The following is a 19,266-nucleotide window of genomic DNA, read 5'->3' as shown; positions in this document are numbered from 1 at the left end:
AAAGAATGTACATCCATATAGTATTATGTATGTATGTATACTAGGATATTTTTTTAATGTGTGCACTCTGCCTAAAGAATGTACATCCAATGTACAAACTCGGGGTACAATGCTTGTTTTTTCTTGCTCTTTGACCTAGTTCGTGACAAAATACTTTCTTGTAAAACTATTATCAGCTATTTTGTTAAATTATGTACAAAATGCATATAAAATGCACATGCACAAATATAAATGACATAATAAAGTCTTGCTATTATTTTGTAAACAAACGAAAAAGTTCGTAGTACTACAAAATATATACAAAAAAGTAGAGCACGTGCCTTCTTCTCAACACAAGCACCTGCCAAATGTCGAATCGCACCACCTACTATCGGTTCACATCAAAAGGGTCTGACCTTGTAACCTGATTTCTCATTGGTTAAACTGCTCGAGACCTCACTGGGTCAGAAAGGTGCTGGTAAACGCGGGAATTGATTTATTGCCGTGTATCAACATATATGTTGATGAAAATTATTTTATTGAGTAATAGCACATATTATAAGAACATACTAATACCAATACACATACTTTTTTGCTTTCACGTAAATATGTAGTGAATATATGAGAAATATATTAATATTCATGAACCTACTTAATATTCATGAGTATACAATATCGGGAGCCATGTTATTTACTTTGGAAGCCATAGTCCATGTTTTGCAATAGGAAATTTCTTTGGAGTATTTTACCGCGTCGCAGCAAAAACGTCGCCGTCAGGAGGATTAGCCATCTTCTAAATGGACAGTACGTCCATTATAACTCAAGTCAGACAAGAAGATGAACTTCTTAACACATTTCCCGCATCGGAAAAAGGTGAGACCCAAAGAACGTTGCAAGTGGTCGAGAGAAAATGGCGACTAAAGTGTCGGTATGTCGAGCACCTGCTGCGTTGAACGTGCATATTGGCGTCCTTTTCTTACTTCCCCCATCGTGTGTCTTGTTGCGATGTTTTCTCGAGGTGTTAAACTAAAAATTGCATGTGTAGAATCGCCGATAATATTTGGTTTAGTGTCCGAATTTACTGTGCCCCAGTTCCGATGTTTTTGTTTGCTCGAGAATGTATTGTGGGGTAGACGAGGCTACTGAATTCTTGTTTTGTTGTATTGTGCATGCCAGTTGCAGTTCAGACATCAGTAAAATAACTGAAAAGACTTTTCTCATTAGATGTTTTCGCCGCAAATTAATCGTTTGTAATGCATATGATAGAATGTTGTTTACATAAAAATTTGACCTCACTGGTTATCTCCCTTGTCTTGTTGTTGTCATAACACCACTCCTGGGCGTAATCATTTGGTCTCGCTCATTTTGGCGGCTTTAACCACAGATATGTTAATTTTCAGGCCTTGACCTTACCATTTTTAGGCGACTAGTTAATAAAATCTAGTAGCCCTCAGTCAGAATTGACATTCCTATAATTTTATTTTTAAAAATAATAAAGAGAGATGGGAAGAATAAAAGTTATGTATAATGTAGTTGTTTTGTTTTATGTGTTTTTTTATTTTTATTTTGTATTGCAGATGATATACACTGGCATAGGAAGTGGGATTGGGGGGGGGGGGGTCACAAGGCCCTATTTAAATACAATGTGGGATTTTGAGGAGAGTCCAGAAGCTCTGGGCTCGCAAAAATATATAGGACTCTCTAGCTTGGCTAGCATACAAGCCCGAATGGCTTGTAATTTAAGCTATTTGTACAAATTACATTTATTCTTCGAAATGACAGTCAACATATGTAAAAAAAATCCTGGGAAACCATTCTTGAATAGCGATCTTTTCTATGGTTTCATGCAAAACATTTAGCACATCTTCTGTTCTAGAGACGCACGACAGGGCTCTCTGGGTTGGTGGTGGGCTCTAAAGATATGCAAACAGGGAGTCCTTATGACACTTAAATTTTTTAAACCAAAATCGCACGCTGTTATATATATATGTGTGCAGGGGCATAGCTAGTTCACCAAGATAAACCTCGCGTGCAAGCACAAACAGCGAGGTTTATCTTGTCTAGGCATTCCGCCATTAGCAGCTTCTGGACAACGGTTCCGAGGAATTTTGCTCGGAACGAAATTGCGGTCAGAATAACGATTACCATCACATTTCCACACCCTAATCGTATATTGTGATCTATTTCGAGCTCACTGAGACCAAGAAATACTTATTTTGAAACAATCTTCACTTTGAATTAAAGGAAAAAAGTCCGACTTTACCGAGTGGATTCTAGCAGACAATTATGCTGGCAGACAATTTCAGCTGACACGCATGGCGACGTTCTAAACACAGGACTCGTATGCCTTTCGAAGATCTTTTAAGACATAAAAATTAGTCTTTGTTGTTATTTTGATTTGGTGTGGTTTTTTATATAAAGATATTCTTTTAAACTCTGAAATTCTTAAGTTATAGTGAATACTAATAAGTAGCATATGGGTGTGTTTGAGGGCGTAGTGTGATCTGGACCTGGGGGGGGGGGGGGGGGGGTTCGAATATGAACCCAAGTGGACTACCAGAAACTCCATATGTATAAACCTGTATGTTTTAGTTCAGAAAGCGGACCATTTGCTTCAGGGGTGTGTGTGTGTGTGTTAATCCGAACCCCCCTAGCCTATGCCCCTGGTGTGCGTGTGCACACTTTTTGACACCTTCCTACGCCTGTGATTTATTATTATATATAATTTATTAACTTGAAAATACACCCAAACACAATGAGATTGGTTAGTTACGTCATGGTGAAAATGAAAATAGGTGGGGATGGTAACAAACAATGAAACATTTCATACAGTACAACATTTAGCCCAAGTACTTTAGAGCACTCAACTGATGTGTTGGGCTGGCTTCACAGGGTTCATCACCCACAGGGCACTCATGGAAGTTTTTTTCCTGCCCAACCAGTTTCCCACAACTGGTGTGTAAAAAAAACCCATGGTATGTGCTGTCCTGTCTGAGAAAACAGGCATTAGAATTTCAAATTTTGCATGCTTCCATTATTTGAACAAGGGAAGGAAATGTTTTATTTAACAACGCACTCAACAGATTTTATTTACGGTTATATGGCATCAGACATATCGTTACGGATTGAACAAGGGAATCTTAAGAGTAGACATAGTGCCCAAATGTACTGTCCTGTCTATGGGGAAATGTACATAAAAGCACTGCATGGTTTGACAAATACACTAATTTCCTCGCCTAGATGGAGGAGCAGACACCTGCATCCATGACAGGTGTGCACTACAACAGCTCTGAATGTGCACGTTTATACCCTATCAAGGTTTTTGCTAGAGTAAAACAGGTATGGTGCCATAACCAAATTTGTGATGTTTTAAAGATAACTGTTTGACAAAATTAATTGCTCTTATTATTACTGTATGATTTTCTTAACCCTCACCCTAAACGTAATCCATTTTCTTTCTGGAGGAGGTCCCCCTTACCCACTGTTGACTGTGGTTGCATTCCCAACCATACCCAAACATTTCTTTCTGGCAGAAACATTGCCTATGACCTAAATTAATACACTAAGTCTTGGTCCCGGCTAGTGTCTGGACTAGTGGAAATTATCACCTGTATTACAGTATTTACATATGTATGTTAACCCTCGTAATTTGATTAGCAAGTAAGGAACTACATTAACAAAACAATCGAGGATGCAAACTTGTAAAATCAACCTAAGCAGTCAGTGTTCTCTCTGCTCCATTCAAGTGGGGCGGCCCTCCCCACTAAATTGCATTTTGCTGCCCTGCTTTCATGTTCTGCTGCCCTCCCTTTTTTTTCTATGACAAAATTATGATCATGTCTTTCCACAAAGTCAACCAACATACCACGATATATGGTAACCAAACTTTCCCTTACTTTCTATCTTTCTTTTCTTTTTTTCTTTCTTTCTTTCTTTCTTCCTATCTTTCCTTCCTTCTTTTCTTTTCTTTTCTTTTCTTTTCTTTTCTTTTCTTTTCTTTTCTTTTTAGTTGTTGTGGCCTGCCCCACTAAATTGCATTTTGCTGCCCTGCTTTCACTTTCTGCTACCCTCCTTTTTTTTTCTATGACAAAATTATGATCATGTCTTTCCACAAAGTTGACCAACACACGATATTATAAGGTAACCAAACTTTCCCTTTTTCTTTCTTTCCTTTCTTTCTTTTTAGTTGTTGCTTTTTTTATTCAGAGTGGTGTGTCCCGTGGCTGCCCTCCTTTAATTTTCACTCAGTGAGAACACTAAGTATTTAGTGTGAAGTCTGAAGCTATACAGTACTCTGGATACTGACATTAGAAGTATTATGTTCTAGATACACACACCATGGGGTACAACAAAACTAATGCCTGAGGGTTATATTTATGTAAAGCAGAAATATCTTGCAGACAATGTTATTTCTTATGAGTGCGAGTTGAGAAAAAAGGGAAAACTAAACATAAAAAGTTTCACATTTATGTTTCTTTTGATCTATATATAATTGTTAGTAATTTTTACCACTAATAATGGGGGGGGGGGGTGATGAGGGGTGGGGGGGAATGCCCTGATACCGTAGGGCACTATGAGGTCTAGTGACTTTCTCAAACATTTGTTGAACACTAAAAAGATCCCTTGCTGCCTTGTGTATAAGAGTAGCCTATGTGGTAATGGCTAGATTCCACTCTTATCTTTCTCGAGACCAAATAGCAACATTTATAAACATGTTAAACACCAAAATAGTGCCAGTTCAAAATAAAGTTTTTGTTCAATGACACCACTAGAGCACATTGATTAATTAATCATCGGCTATTGGATGTCAAACATTTGGTAATTCTGACTCGTAGTCAACAGAGGAAACCTACTATATTTTCCCTAATGTGGCAAGGAATCTTTTATATATGCACTTTCCCACATACAGGAAAGCACATACCACGGCCTTTTGGTATAACAGTTGTGGTGCACTGGCTGGAATGAGAAATAGCCCAATGGGACCACCAATGGGGAACGATCCTAGACTAGGGGCCTAATTCATTAAACTCTCGTAACTTTGCGATCCACAGTGCAATGCTAAAAGACTTGCAAAGAGGATGCTTTGTTGTCTAGCAAAGCCTAAGAGACCTTTGTGAATTAGACCCCAGTTATGGTGCACTGGTTGGAATGGTGGGAAACCCAATCACGGATCCACTGAGGTGGTTCGTTCTTGTGACGCAAGCACCTCAGGTGAGTACTCAACCGACTTAACTAACTCCCGCCCCTAGTTACAAATGTGCTGAGGTGGCGATAAACACTTTCACCATTGCCACTGAAGCTGGTTTCCCAGATCAAAGAGTTCTACTGTGTGATCCACACCAAGCGTACACTGAACAGTTGTAACACTGGGAAAGTCGCCAAGTTCAAAGTAATCTACAAGTTCAGATATGTTGCCAGTCTGGGAACATCCAAATATATATTTATATTTATTTCTGTTCATTGATCCAGCAGGGCTTGAGATTGCATCTAAGTCGAAGCGATAAATATTGTGCCCAAAAAAAAGAAAGACATGTTTTATTTAACGACGCACTCGACACATTTTATTTACGGTTATATGGCATCAGACATATGGTTAAGAACCACACAGATTTTGAGAGGAAACCCGCTGTTGCCACTACATGGGCTACTCTTTCCAATTAGCAGCAATGGATCTTTTATTTGCACTTCCCACAAGCAGGATAGCACAAACCATGGCCTTTGTTGAACCAGTTATGGATCACTGGTCAGTGCCAGTGGTTTACACCTACCCACTGAGCCTTGTAGAGCACTCACTCAGGGTTTGGAGTCGGTATCTGGATTAAAAATCCCATGCCTCGACTGGGATCAGAACCCAGTACCTACCAGCCTGTAGACTGATGGCATAACCACGCTGCCACTGAGGCCGGTACCAAAATACAGATGCGCAAAATAATCACACTTAAATAAGTACAAACATCTAGACCAAAATATTTCACCTTAAAACCATTGAAATGTTATGTTGAATTAGATTAAAATAACTTTAAATATGTTTGTGAATATTGACAAATCTATGCAGTGGCTGTTAATGAGAGTACTGAACTAAAACGACCTACCACCACCACTCAGAAAAGACAAAAGTCTGTGTTGTGCCCAAATTAGTAATGAATGAATGAATGTTTAATGAAAAATACATCGGCTATTGGGTGTCAAATTATGGTAAATGCCAAACTTAAGTGTTTGGGGCAAGACCATTTTTAGGGCACTTTTTTCATTGAAGACAAAAAAAACCTGAAATCAAAATAAATGTAATTAATATTGTTACTGACCAGTGTGCAATTTTGAGGAGATTCTGGGAGCCAGAGGCTCGCAAAACTCACGTAGGACCCACTAGCTTGGCTTGCAAAAATGATTTGTACAAATTACATTGATTCTTCGAAATGACACAGTCAACATATATCTCAAAATCCTCGGAAACCACAGTCCTGGAATAGCGATCTTTTCCATGGTTTCTTGCATTGCAGCATTTAGTGTGTCTTCTGTTCCACTGGCGACGCGTGGTAGGGTTAGCTGGATTGTTGGCTGTAAAAAATTTATAAATAGGGAGTCTTTATGACACTTAAGGCCTGGTGCAAATAAAGTGTGACATTTGACAAAAAAATCAACTTTAAAAAATAGTATGATTTTCAGCAATTTCAACAGGGGAATAGTATATATTTTGATGACAAAAATAAATTTTGCGGCTAAGATGTATAGAACTAGGAAAATTTGTATCTATTTTGAATACAATGGACACCTTTTCATAATTTCATTGTAATATTCTGACCAGTTAATAATACAAGTTTTATTTATTATCTTCAAGGTTTTTTAGTGTTGATATGTTGGCATGGACCTAATGCAATTTTATAAACATCTATACATCTATAAATGGTTGCTGATAAAAAAAATATTGACATTTTACATAGAAAATTATATATACTTTCAGAAATTGGAATTATGGATTATTTTTTTTAAATAACAAGGCACATATTTAGATTGGTAAAAATGTCTTAACTATAATTCTGGACATGCTTACGTAACTTCCTGAAAATTTTAAGAAGATATCTTGTAAGTGCATGAATATAAGCTCTCTACATAACAATATATATGGAAATCTAACCACCACCGTTATGGTTGGGACAGGTGTTACTTGCTACCAAGGGATACGAGTAGTGTGTGTGACAAGCATAGAAAGGATAAACTACACTAGTTATTTACATTATCACTACATTTGTTATGAAATTACTCATATTAGGCACAAATAACTGATTTATCTTAATTTCTATTCATGCAGAAACAAGTAAAATGGGAAAAAAGGTTTTTTTGAAGACAATTACCCAATTTTCAAAAATGTACCTCAGGAATCTTATTTATTGACCGATTTCATTGATTTTTGCGATTACAAATTTTGCGGTAATTACTCTGTAGTATATGTAAGCATATATCATATTCACTTAAGGAAGTGTGTTATTTTAATTTGCACATAATTGTAGTTTTTATAAAATATTCTTGTCACGCAAAAAGCTTCCGTTTTTCACAGGTTTTGTCAACTTTGTTGCTAGGTATCTTTACTTCCGTTAGTGTGATTTGTCTGAAATTTGAAACCTATATCAATTGGGTACATACAAATTAATTGACAACAAAGAACCACCAGTATCACATTAATAGTCATTTTCAGAAGCTGAAATATACTGGAGACAAAAAAAAATTGAGTCTTATTTGCACCAGGCCTTAAATTTGTTTAACCAAAACCACACACTGCTGACCAAGTTTATCTTCATGGTAATTTACCTTCTTTTCACAAAGGTATGTCCCATAAATTTAAGAGATACGAAAAATAGTGTGGCCCAGTAGAGGACATATACACGTATTGCTTTAGCAGTACTCTAAAATGTGTGTTAAAGGCATACTGTCACTGATTTAAGGACCTTATTTCTCTAAAATGGATAATACATAAAAATTACATTAATTGTTGGAAACCAAATCTAGCTATCGCATCACCTTAACTAAACCATGATGGAGTGAAATCCATGTCAACCCTCTGCAATTTTAGTTTTTGAATTATGGACCAATGACATAATTCATTTATTTTTACACAATATTAATAAATGAAGTAATGTGGTAATGAAGATGGTTGAATAAAGTACATTTAGGAACAAATCAAATAATTTTTGTTCAGGTAATACTTTGTTAGACCATTCCAATAGGTCAGTGATCTGTGATAATATGCCTTTAAGTAGGAAAAAACCATGTTCATGTAGGTTAGTTGTACAAATTTTATGTAACTATAAAACACCACATTTTAATTTATAAAGGAAGACGTTCAAAATGTCATTTCCTTCCTTGTTATATGATTCAAATGAATACAGACTGTGTCAACATAAATATATGACATTGACCGTATAATACAGTAACATTGTTACTAATTGCTGGGCATGAACTAGGAAGTAAAATATGGCCGCCTATTATTCTTTTTTGTGAAAAGCAGGCCAAAAGTAATATTATCCTGGTAAGCAAAAAATATGGCCTTCTGGAAATAGAATACCTGTGTATGATGGAAAGGGTTACGGATGGCGGGTGACAATGTAGGACTTGTGTGATAGATATATTAGAGCATTGTGGAATTAGAAAAGGGCAGAATCATGAGCTATAAATAGCAGATGAGATAACTGTGTGTGTGTATGTATATATATATATATATATATATATATATATATATATATATATTATATATTATATATGTGTATATACGGTATGTACAATGTGCATTAGACTGAAAAATGACTTCTTTTTTGTTTTCTTTTTTGCGGGGGTGGTGGGTGATGTGTTACTGTTTGAAAGAAAGAAAGAAATGTTTTATTTAACAACATACTCAACACATTTTATTTATGGTTATATGGCATCAGACATGGTTAACGACCACACAGCTATTGAGAGAGGAAACCCACTGTTGCCACTTCATGGGCTACTCTTTTCGATTAGCAGCAAGGGATCTTTTATATGCACCATCCCACAGACAGGGTAGTACATACCATGGCCTTTGATATGCCAGTCGTGGTGCACTGGCTGTTACTGTTCGATGTTACACACACACACACACACACCCAAAGGATTTTTGTTTAGAGTCTTGCAGGGTAAAGTAAAATAGGGATAGTAAATGTTTAATGTCACTGATCCCATGGCTAGTGGATTTTTAATATCACTGATCCCATGGCTAGTGGATTTTTAATATCACTGATCCCATGGCTAGTGGATTTTTAATATCACTGATCCCATGGCTAGTGAATTTTTAATGTCACTGATCCCATGGCTAGTGGATTTTTAATATCACTGATCCCATGGCTAGTGGATTTTTAATATCACTGATCCCATGGCTAGTGGATTTTTAATATCACTGATCCCATGGCTAGTGGATTTTTAATATCACTGATCCCATGGCTAGTGGATTTTTAATATCACTGATCCCATGGCTAGTGGATTTTTAATGTCACTGATCCCATGGCTAGTGGATTTTTAATGTCACTGATCCCATGGCTAGTGGATTTTTAATGTCACTGATCCCATGGCTAGTGAATTTTATGAAAATTCTAGAAGCCGTGTTTTTACAGGCCGCTATTTTGAACCCCGTAAACATGGATGTACATGTATGCCAGCTTTCTGCCAGAATATAATTTGAGGGATTGTAATAAAAACTAAATATACCATAAGTGCCCCATATAGTACAGTGTTCGAGATTAAAATGTTTGGCCAGTATCCCAGTTACTACTGAGAATTTAGTATTATATGGTATCTCGGTGGGATACTGGGTTCTTGAAGTCTGGTATCCAAATTTAAATTGTGGTATCCCCAGGATATCGGGATACCGTTAATCTCGAGCACTGTATAGTTGGTTATGGGTTTTTAGTGTTTTAGGGGACCCTTCAGCTATTTCTCATTCCAGGCAGTGCAGCACAACTGGTATATCAAAGGCCATGGTATGTGATATCCTGTCTGTTCAGAAGGTGTATATAAAAGATCCCTCACTACTAATGTAGCGGGTTTGGTCTCTAAAGACTATATGTCAGAATTGCCAAACTGTTTCCCACATCCAATAGCCGATGATTAATACATCAATGCGCTCTAGTGGTGACGTTAAACAAAACAACCCATTTTTTCTAATATGTTGAAGCTTAAAGGTTAAGTATCATAATTACAAGTGCCATATATTTTTATTTTATCTGTAATAAATAATTACAAATTAATTGATACCATACATAAACTTTGCTGTATGACTAGATTGTAACCTCCTGTCTTAAGAAATCAGCAGCTTAAGTGCCATTAAAACAAACATTCCTTTCCTCTCTTTTCCCAGAATAAATAATGACATTGCTCATATTAGCAGAGAGATCCAATGCAGAGTGGCCACTAAGGGCTATTCCAGAATTGATCAAGAGGGGGTGGTGTGTGGGAGGCACTGTAATTATTACTTAAAAATAAATGGGTTTGCCATATGCAGCTTTTTAAAATGGGTATACGGGATTAACACTGTGAAACCCAGGGATATCCGGCAGTGATGTTGGTGACCATTTATACACAAAGATGATGAAATAGTTTGTTATGTTATGGTGCCCATGCCCTTATATTTCACAGAAACAATCATTTCTGGTACTGTGTCGATAAATTCACGGAACCGAAATTTCGTTTCCAATGATTATTATATAGAGTACGACTATTCAACAAAAATAATATATAATTTGTTTATATAATTATTATTTTTAAACAGTTTCCCATGTGTGAGTCCCATAATCACAAGGCACAGAATCGCAAAAAGTGTTTCCCATGAAATTTGAAATCCTTGGTGCTTTCTGTGCAGAGGGCACGAAGGGTAAAATAATGTACGCTAAAATCTTGGAAATTAATGCATACATTTTTATTAATTTTTTTTAGAAAGATTATAGTAAGAGAACTGTTGTTTAAAATGTGTCATTGAACATGAAATGCAGTGTCCAATTTCATTTCAAATTCATAAACCACCTAGTAGGGACATTTAAGATCTGATATATTTTTATTATGTACCCTCAACTTATTTTTTGGCAGAAAGCTTGCTAAATGTAACATGTGGTTAACAACATTGGGCTTCAGTGATTATAAAGCAGAGGTGATTTCACAGATTTTAAGGAGGTCCCCCCCCCCCCCCCCCCCCCACTTAGAGCCATGCTGCAGACTTGCTACTGTAGATCTCACATGGTTAAATTCAGTTTTGATGGTGGTGGGTATATTAAAAAAACAGTGTCTCTTGAACACCCTCTGTGATTAATTCTGGAATGGCCCTAAGATCTAATTCACTGGTATGCCCTTGTTGGTGGTCGGTTCTCGAACATTCTGTCAGTACTCCCAGGTCTGTAATGACTCCAACATCTTCTCGATCGATTCTAGAACTCTTGTCTCTTTCAACTGTTCTTCACTCTGACTCGACTGAAATACACACAAAACAAAACAAAACAAACGTGTACAAGGTGAATTCAATTACATAATCAGGGTTTCTGCCAGAGTGTAAATTACGTGCTCTAGACTCTGAAATTAATGAAATATATATATATATATATATATATATATATATATATATTAAAATTTGTCTTAAAAACCAGTGCTCTACAAAGCAAGTAAAATACTTGCCATGGCGACTAAAAAAATTCCCTGGCGTCTAAAAAATAAAATCACATTCGCCAGTTGGCGACTGTCCAATAATTTTACTTTAATCGGCAAACAAAACTGGACATCGGAAAACACAGTGGACCAGTAGCAATTTATCTTCTATAAAACTTGTTTTCTATGAGTGGTTTGTTTGAAACAAAGTTTGACAAAATTTAATCGACTATGAATAAAGATTTTCCAGTATTCAAGAGTAAACACGTTAAGGGAGCAAATACTTCGTTATGATGTTATCTCCCTTAACTTGAATTTCAAGCATTTTGAAATAATTCGGCCCCAGTTCAGTTTTAGACCAAGTCAGTCCTGTCCCATTTAGAACCCGGTTTTATTTATGTATTAAAATAAGATTGTGGAGTCACTGTGTGTCTTTACTTGTCTGTTTGAAACGTTAATTATTTTAAATGTTCGACTTATATATATGTTATGCTGCACTCCAATTGTCTCGTGCTTATTGTGATAACGGGTCCTTCCACGATAACGACTACTCCAGTCGTGAATGTTGTTTTAATCACGTCGGAAGTCATGTTCACCAGTGGGGGATGAAAACATGCTTCTATTTTCATGACTCGACTTTAGACGGCTTTAAAGACAAAACTATTTACAAAACAGTATTTATGGATTTACAAGGCAGTGTGTGACGAAAATAAATTTTATTTAAACCAAAAGTAAGGTAGCCGATTGGTAACTACTAATAACACACTGAAGGCTGGCAGATACTATTACAATGCTTTTATTTAACTTTTAAAGAATACTGCAATTTAAATGTATATCTTAGCAGTGCCATTAAAATATTAATTCGCTTAATTTCGTTTAATAAAATTATTAGGTACGGAATTTCATAATGATAGTTAATAGTTGTTTACTGTTTTAGTGGAACCAAACACAAACAGTAACTTGTAATTACTATTTAACAACTAGGAATCGCCTCTTCACGAGTTCATTTGAATGCAGTCCTAATAACAATTACGGCATTAGTAATGTACCGTAAAATGGCAGACGAATCGATTTAATTACAAGTATATATTAGCTGGCTACTAAATATAAGTGGCTGGCGACTAAAATATTATACTTTACTGGCCTGGGAAGAGTAAATTTGAACTCGCTTTGTAGAGCACTGGATAAGCAGCAATGGATCTTTTATATGCACCATCCCACAGACAGGATAGCATGGCCTTTGATATACCAGTAGTGGAGCACTGACTGGAACGAGAAATAGCCCAATGGGCCCACTGACAGGAATTGATCCTAGATAGATCCCGCATCAGGCGAGTGCTGAGCCAGTACATTTTGATTGCTTAGGTCAGGTCAGGTCATAGGATGTTGCTATTGAATTTGGAATGGAGCAAAGTATTATGCCAAAGAGAAAAGGTGCGCAGTTTGGGTTGAGGAAATTGGGCGCAATTTTGAACGGTCGGCCAAAAAGAAAGTTCCAGAGCTAATATAGGTTTTGACATTAGTGAATCGAGAGTAGCTCGTTAATTAGACCTCTTTGATGATGTGGTGTCTCCCTAGGTTGCCCATATGGCTCTTAAAAAGGGCCTGACCACTTCTGATCATGGCATGACAACCCAGGGGAGGCTCGTGCACTTGTGTACACACCGGTATCCAAGGCGCTGTTGTTCCGGGGTTTTTCCTGATCTTGTTGTTATTGCAGTCAACGACGTCCTCCTCTTCAGTGTCACCAAGTACCAAGTAGACCACCAGCAGCAAGTATTTGGGGGTGGGATAGGGTAGGCTGGTATTTATTTGTCCGGCTTGCCCTGGGTGCAATGCAATTGTGTACTCGGAGCCGGTATTCTTTTGTCCGTCTCCTTATTATAGTACGTGGGTACAGGTGCATTGTTATCATTAGCAAATGCACCCTATGTACTGTTGCAGTGGTGCATGCTGTCTGTCTGTAAACCCTAGTTTGGTTGTTCCTATTGTCCTAAGTCCCTATTCTAGTGTACTCAACGGTTATCCAAGACCATCCCCCCCCCCCCCCCCCCCCCCCCCGTCTTTGGATTATAATGAAATACAATGATGGGGGGTGGGGGGTGAGTTATACTAGCCTAGCTTTGCTTATTGATTTTCTGTTGTTAAACCTTGGACTTTGTACTTGTGTGTGTATTACACAAATAATGGCCTATCACTTGCCTAAAGTACAATGTGTAGGCTTCACTGATCACAGATACATTTCAATTAATGTGGAGATGGTAGTAATATTATAGATGGTGTCATGGTTAAGCATATGGGACATAAGGCTAGTAGGTACTGGGTTCGCCAGAACAAGTTTTAAGGACTCAATTAATGGGTAGGTGTAAGACCACTACACCCTCTTCTCTCTCACTAACCACTAACAAGAAAGAAAGAAAGAAAGAAATGTTTTATTTAACGATGCAACACATTTTATTTACAGTTATATTACGTCAGACATATGGTTAAGGACCACACAGATTTTGAGAGGAAACCCGCTGTCACCACTACATGGGCTACTCTTTCCGATTAGCAGCAAGGGATTTTTTATTTGCGCTTCCCACAGGCAGGATAGCACAAACCATGGCCTTTGTTGAACCAGTTACGGATCACCGGTCGATGCAAGTGGTTTACACCTACCCATTGGGCCTTGCAGAGCATTCACTCAGGGTTTGGCGTCGGTATCTGGATTAAAAATCCCATGCCTCGACTGGGATCCGAACCCAGTACCTACCAGCCTGTAAACCGATGGCCTAGCATGACGCCACCGAGGCCGGTAACCACTAACAAAGTTCTAACCAACTGTCCTGGACAGACAGCCCAGATGAATGAGGTGTGTGCCTAGGACAACATACTTTAACCTCAATTGGACATATAATTATATAAACACGAAAATAAGTTGAAATGAAAAATATGTAGATTAGTTTCACGTGTAGGGCAAAACCTTTCTGTGGACAAATTCTCCAATTGGGTATTTTCCCATTCCAACCCGTGCCCCATGACTGGTATCATACGAGCGTACAGGCTCCCATTTTTGTAGGTGGGTTGACTGGTTTTTGCCCGAATTAAATGCCCGAATCTGAGTAAGAACATATTTTGTTTCTTATTAGCATTGCTGCCTGACAGTTACATACATGTATATCTAGGGTTGTACTGTGGTTTTACATAAATATATAAATTATATTTTCATATACTAAGTTACCTTTTGTGACACCCAATAGCCGATGCATTCACTCATTCATTCATTCACTCATTCATTCATTCATTCATTCCTTCATTACAGGGCTAGCTCTGGCAATTGGTGAATTTTATTTTAATTTGGCGGAAAAGAATTTCAAGTATTAATTGACATTTTATTACCAAATAAGTGGTTATCTATAAAATTTGGAAGTTTAATATAATATTATAATTTGGCAAAATGTTCTGCTTATCCAAAGCTAGCCCTGCATTCATTCATTCACTCATTCACTCATTCATTCCATGCATGCAAACAAATCACTATGCATTTTTACATGGATTACAACTAATTTTGAGGGTAGAATCATGGAAATACATGGTAAAAGGTCTCAGGTTAGTACACTCTGCCAGAAGATCGCTATCATTGTTGCCCGAATTTTAAGGATTTGCTCCTAGTCGCGTCTCGTCTGGTACACTTATGACTGGTATGTATATCAAAGACTTTTAAATTAAAACCCTAAGGCTTCTAGATTATGGTAGGTCCACTCCCATGGCTAGTGATATTCAATGTTGGGCTAGTAAATAAATACTATCACCATGCCAGACAGGGCTTCTAGATTATGGTAGGTCCACTCCCATGGCTAGTCATATTCAGTGTTGGGCTAGTAAATAACTACTATCGCCATGCCAGCCAAGGCTTCTAGATTATGGTAGGTCCACTCCCATGGCTAGTCATATTCAGTGTTGGGCTAGTAAATAAATACTATCACCATGCGTGATGGCTAGTGAAAAAAATGCTGTATTTATGTTTATTTACTTCCACTTATTTAGTAAATATGAATATCCTCTCCACAAATCTAACAGGTTTTAATCATATTTTATTATTACTATTAGTAAATGTTTTAAATCACTGATCTCATGGCTGGTGATTTTTTTAATAAAAATTCTAGAAGCCCTGAATCCAGAGCCAGGTGTGGGAATTCTCCTCGGATCCACGGTTTTCCTCTCATGGAACATAGCGTTTCCTTCGCATTTTAATCATCCTTGTCGCTGGACCCCTCTAGATTTCCTCATTTTAATCATCCTTGTCGCTGGACCCCTCTAGATTTCCTCTTTTTAATCATCCTTGTCGCTGGACCCCTCTAGATTTCCTCATTTTAATCATCCTTGTCGCTGGACCCCTCTAGATTTCCTCATTTTAATCATCCTTGTCGCTGGACCCCTCTAGATTTCCTCATTTTAATCATCCTTGTCGCTGGACCCCTCTAGATTTCCTCATTTTAATCATCCTTGTCGCTGGACCCCTCTAGATTTCCTCTTTTTAATCATCCTTGTCGCTGGACCCCTCTAGATTTCCTCTTTTGTTTACAGTTCACCAATATTCCCAGGTTATAGTTAATATTAAAAACATTTTGTTAGTAATGCGAAACGTTTTACAATGACCGAAAACTGAGAACAATCCTGTTAAGACACAATGAATTTGGCTGCGTGTTATCAAACAACATTCATCACATTGCTAACAATACTAATGCTCTGATTACAGCCAGATTAAGATACGGTATCTATGCAGTACGTATAAACAGTGAAACATAACCACATAACCGAGAGTATTTATAAATACTTATAATAGGAAGGTGTCAATGCAATTATGCGTGTTGTTGTTCTTTGCAAATTTCACCCACCACTCTAACCCTGTTAAGGATAATATACAGAGGTGATGGGGTTTTTTCATTTAAAATTAAAGATTTTTACCATTGTTATAAAAGTTGTCTGTTAATGTCAGTGCTATGTTCAATAATAATTCAAATAGCCTCTCTCTCCCTCTCTCTATAATCTCTGTTCTCTCTGTCTTTACCTCCCTCCCTCCCTCCCTCCCTCCCTCCTCTCTCTCTCTCTCTCTCTCTCTCTCTCTCTCTCTCTCTCTCTCTCTCTCTCTCTCTCTCTCTCTCTCTCTCTCTCTCTCTCTCTCTCTCTCTCTCTCTCTCTCTCACACACACATATACACATGTATGTTATCTAGACACAAAACAGCTATAGTTAGAAAATAAGCTGAGGTGTTGAGAAACCAACACTCCTGTTCTTCATAGGGTACCGTACGAGATTAATTTAGTTTTATTGTGTGAAACTTGCCATCTCGGCAGAAATATGTCGGGATGACTCAGTATTGATTTCTTTGTGCGCACATTGTATATATATGTATATGAATACATGCAACACAGTTGCGGTAAACATCTCAAATAGTAGCTACTTGTTTACATGTGTATAAATGTAGCTGGGATCAGACTTTATGGCAGCACCAGCAGCAGTTACCATACATATATACATGCACAGTCGAGCACTGATGTGTTGATCTTGCTTGAGTTGATCAAAGGCCGTGGTATGTGCTTTCCTGTCAAAAGATCCCTTGCTACTAATGGAAAAGTGAATCAGGTTTTCTTTCCAAGACTGTAGCCTAGTGGCATAGCGTTCACTTGGTGCACGGTCAGTGTGGGATCGATCCCTGTCAGTGGGCCCATTGGGCTATTTCTCGTCCTAGCCAGTGCACCACAACTGGTATACCAAAGGCTGTGATATATGCTATGTTAATGTGGGATGGTGCATATAAAAGATCCCTTTCTGCTAATCGAAAAGAGTACTAGCCCATGAAGTGGCGACAGTGGGTTTCCTCTCAATATCTGTGTGGTCCATAACCATATGTCAGATGCCATATAACCGAAAATAAAATGTGTTGAGTGCGTCGTTAAATAAAACATTTCCTTCCTTTCCTCTCCAGGACTATATGTCGCAATTACCGAATGTTTGACATCCCATAGCCAATGATTAATTAATCAATGTGCTCCAGTGGTGTCGTTAAACAATAGAAACTTTAACTTGTGTTGCTTGTGTGGATATGACTGGCCATGGTCCAGCCAAAACGTGTATTAATTATCATGTTTTTATATCGGTTGAGTCGATGTGATCTGTTGAGTCGATATTACATTTCATTTCAAATTATTTTCGTGCTTATATCCAATTAAGGTTCAATCACACTGTCCTGGGCACACACCACAGCTATCTGGGCTGTCTGTTCAGGACAGTGGGTTAGTTGTTAGTTGGTTAATGGTTATTGAGAGAGAAGAGGGTGTAATGGCCTTACACCTACCCATTGAGCCCTTAAGAACTCGCTCTGGGTAGGAGCCGGTACCGGGCTGTGAACCCTGTACCTATCAGCCTATAGTCCAATGGCTTAACCACTGTGCCAAAGAGGCTGGTCTGGCTTTGTAACACAGGTTTTTGCTTAATATAGGTGACTGGTTCCTACAGGTGACCACTAGAGCAAATTTGACTGTTAAAAGTCAGGATTGCACAGATGTTTACCTATAACAGCAAAATTGGACAGATGTGATTTGTTTCTCTTTTATGTAGGTTGGCCTAGCAGGGCTTTAGATCTCAATAATCCTGGCACAACAGGTTTTGTGTTTGTTCTGTGCATACCGAGGTCTTTTTAGCGGTGTAATATTATAAACATTTATTACTATTCAGAAATGCATTCCAAGTTATTATTCCCCTACTGGTCCAACCGGAGGGGACTATAGGTATTCTTAATCTTTGTCCTTTTGTCCATCTACAGGTCTGTCTGTCTGTCCGTCTGTTCCACGTAGTATAGTTTTCTGGATGTGTGTGGGGGGGGGGGGGGGGGGGGGGGGGGGGGGGGGGGGGGGGTCCACAATGCCTGGAAATATTGAGCTGAAATTTTGTGTATAGCTTTATCATGTACTGATAGAGATCAAGTTTGACTTTCATGGCAAAACGTTCACTTGATGCACGGTCGGTCTAGGATCAAACCCCATCGGTGGACCCATTGGGCTATTTCTCGTTCCAGCCAGTGCACCAAGACTGGTATATCAAAGGCCGTGGTATGTACTACCCTGTCTGTGGGATGGTGCATATAAAAGAACCCTTGCTGCGAATCAAAAAGAATAGCCCATGACAGGAGGTTTCCTCTCTCTATCTGTGTGGTCCTTAACCATGTCTGACACCATATAACTGTAAATAAAATGTGTTGAGTGCATCGTTAAATAAAACATTTATTTTTTTATTTACTGTAAGTACACTGAAAGCACTTTATTAAATAGTTTACAGCACTTTGTATTCAGTCCACGAGTCTGGCTACAATAGAAATTGATTAATTTGTTAGTACTGCTAGATTTCAGAAGTATCTTCCATTTGATTGGGTGTGGCATCTGCTTCCATTTGTAACAGCATTTCTGACTGGCCGGGTCTATAAATACAGATTGTTTGTCAATATGACCTAACGGTACACACAGGAATTATCAATATTGTTGATAAGATGGCTGTGAAATCTATGGGTGTACCTGTATGTAGGCCAGGAATGAAAGTCATGGGATGTATCTGATAACATGATTTGATGTGCACATGTAATCTGTGTAAATAGTGTTTATAAATAAA

The 19,266-nt window shown here is 37.9% G+C and overlaps 1 protein-coding gene across 1 annotated transcript in view; it reads left to right on the top strand.

Annotated features, from left to right (window-relative positions):
• The first annotated feature begins 679 nt into the window (after positions 1–679).
• Positions 680–19,266, top strand: part of LOC121387813 (CTD small phosphatase-like protein) — a 38,763-nt gene continuing 20,176 nt past the window's right edge. The window contains exon 1 of the mRNA XM_041519030.1: positions 680–852. Coding sequence (XP_041374964.1) covers positions 777–852 — 76 coding nt within the window. The 5' untranslated portion in view covers positions 680–776. The remainder of the gene's footprint in view (positions 853–19,266) is intronic.

The sequence above is a fragment of the Gigantopelta aegis genome, chromosome 13, assembly GCF_016097555.1.
Source record: "Gigantopelta aegis isolate Gae_Host chromosome 13, Gae_host_genome, whole genome shotgun sequence".
Classification (NCBI taxonomy): Eukaryota; Metazoa; Mollusca; class Gastropoda; order Neomphalida; family Peltospiridae; genus Gigantopelta; species Gigantopelta aegis.
The sequence above is the reverse complement of the archived record's forward strand: the minus strand, read 5'-3'. Positions and strand labels throughout refer to the sequence as shown.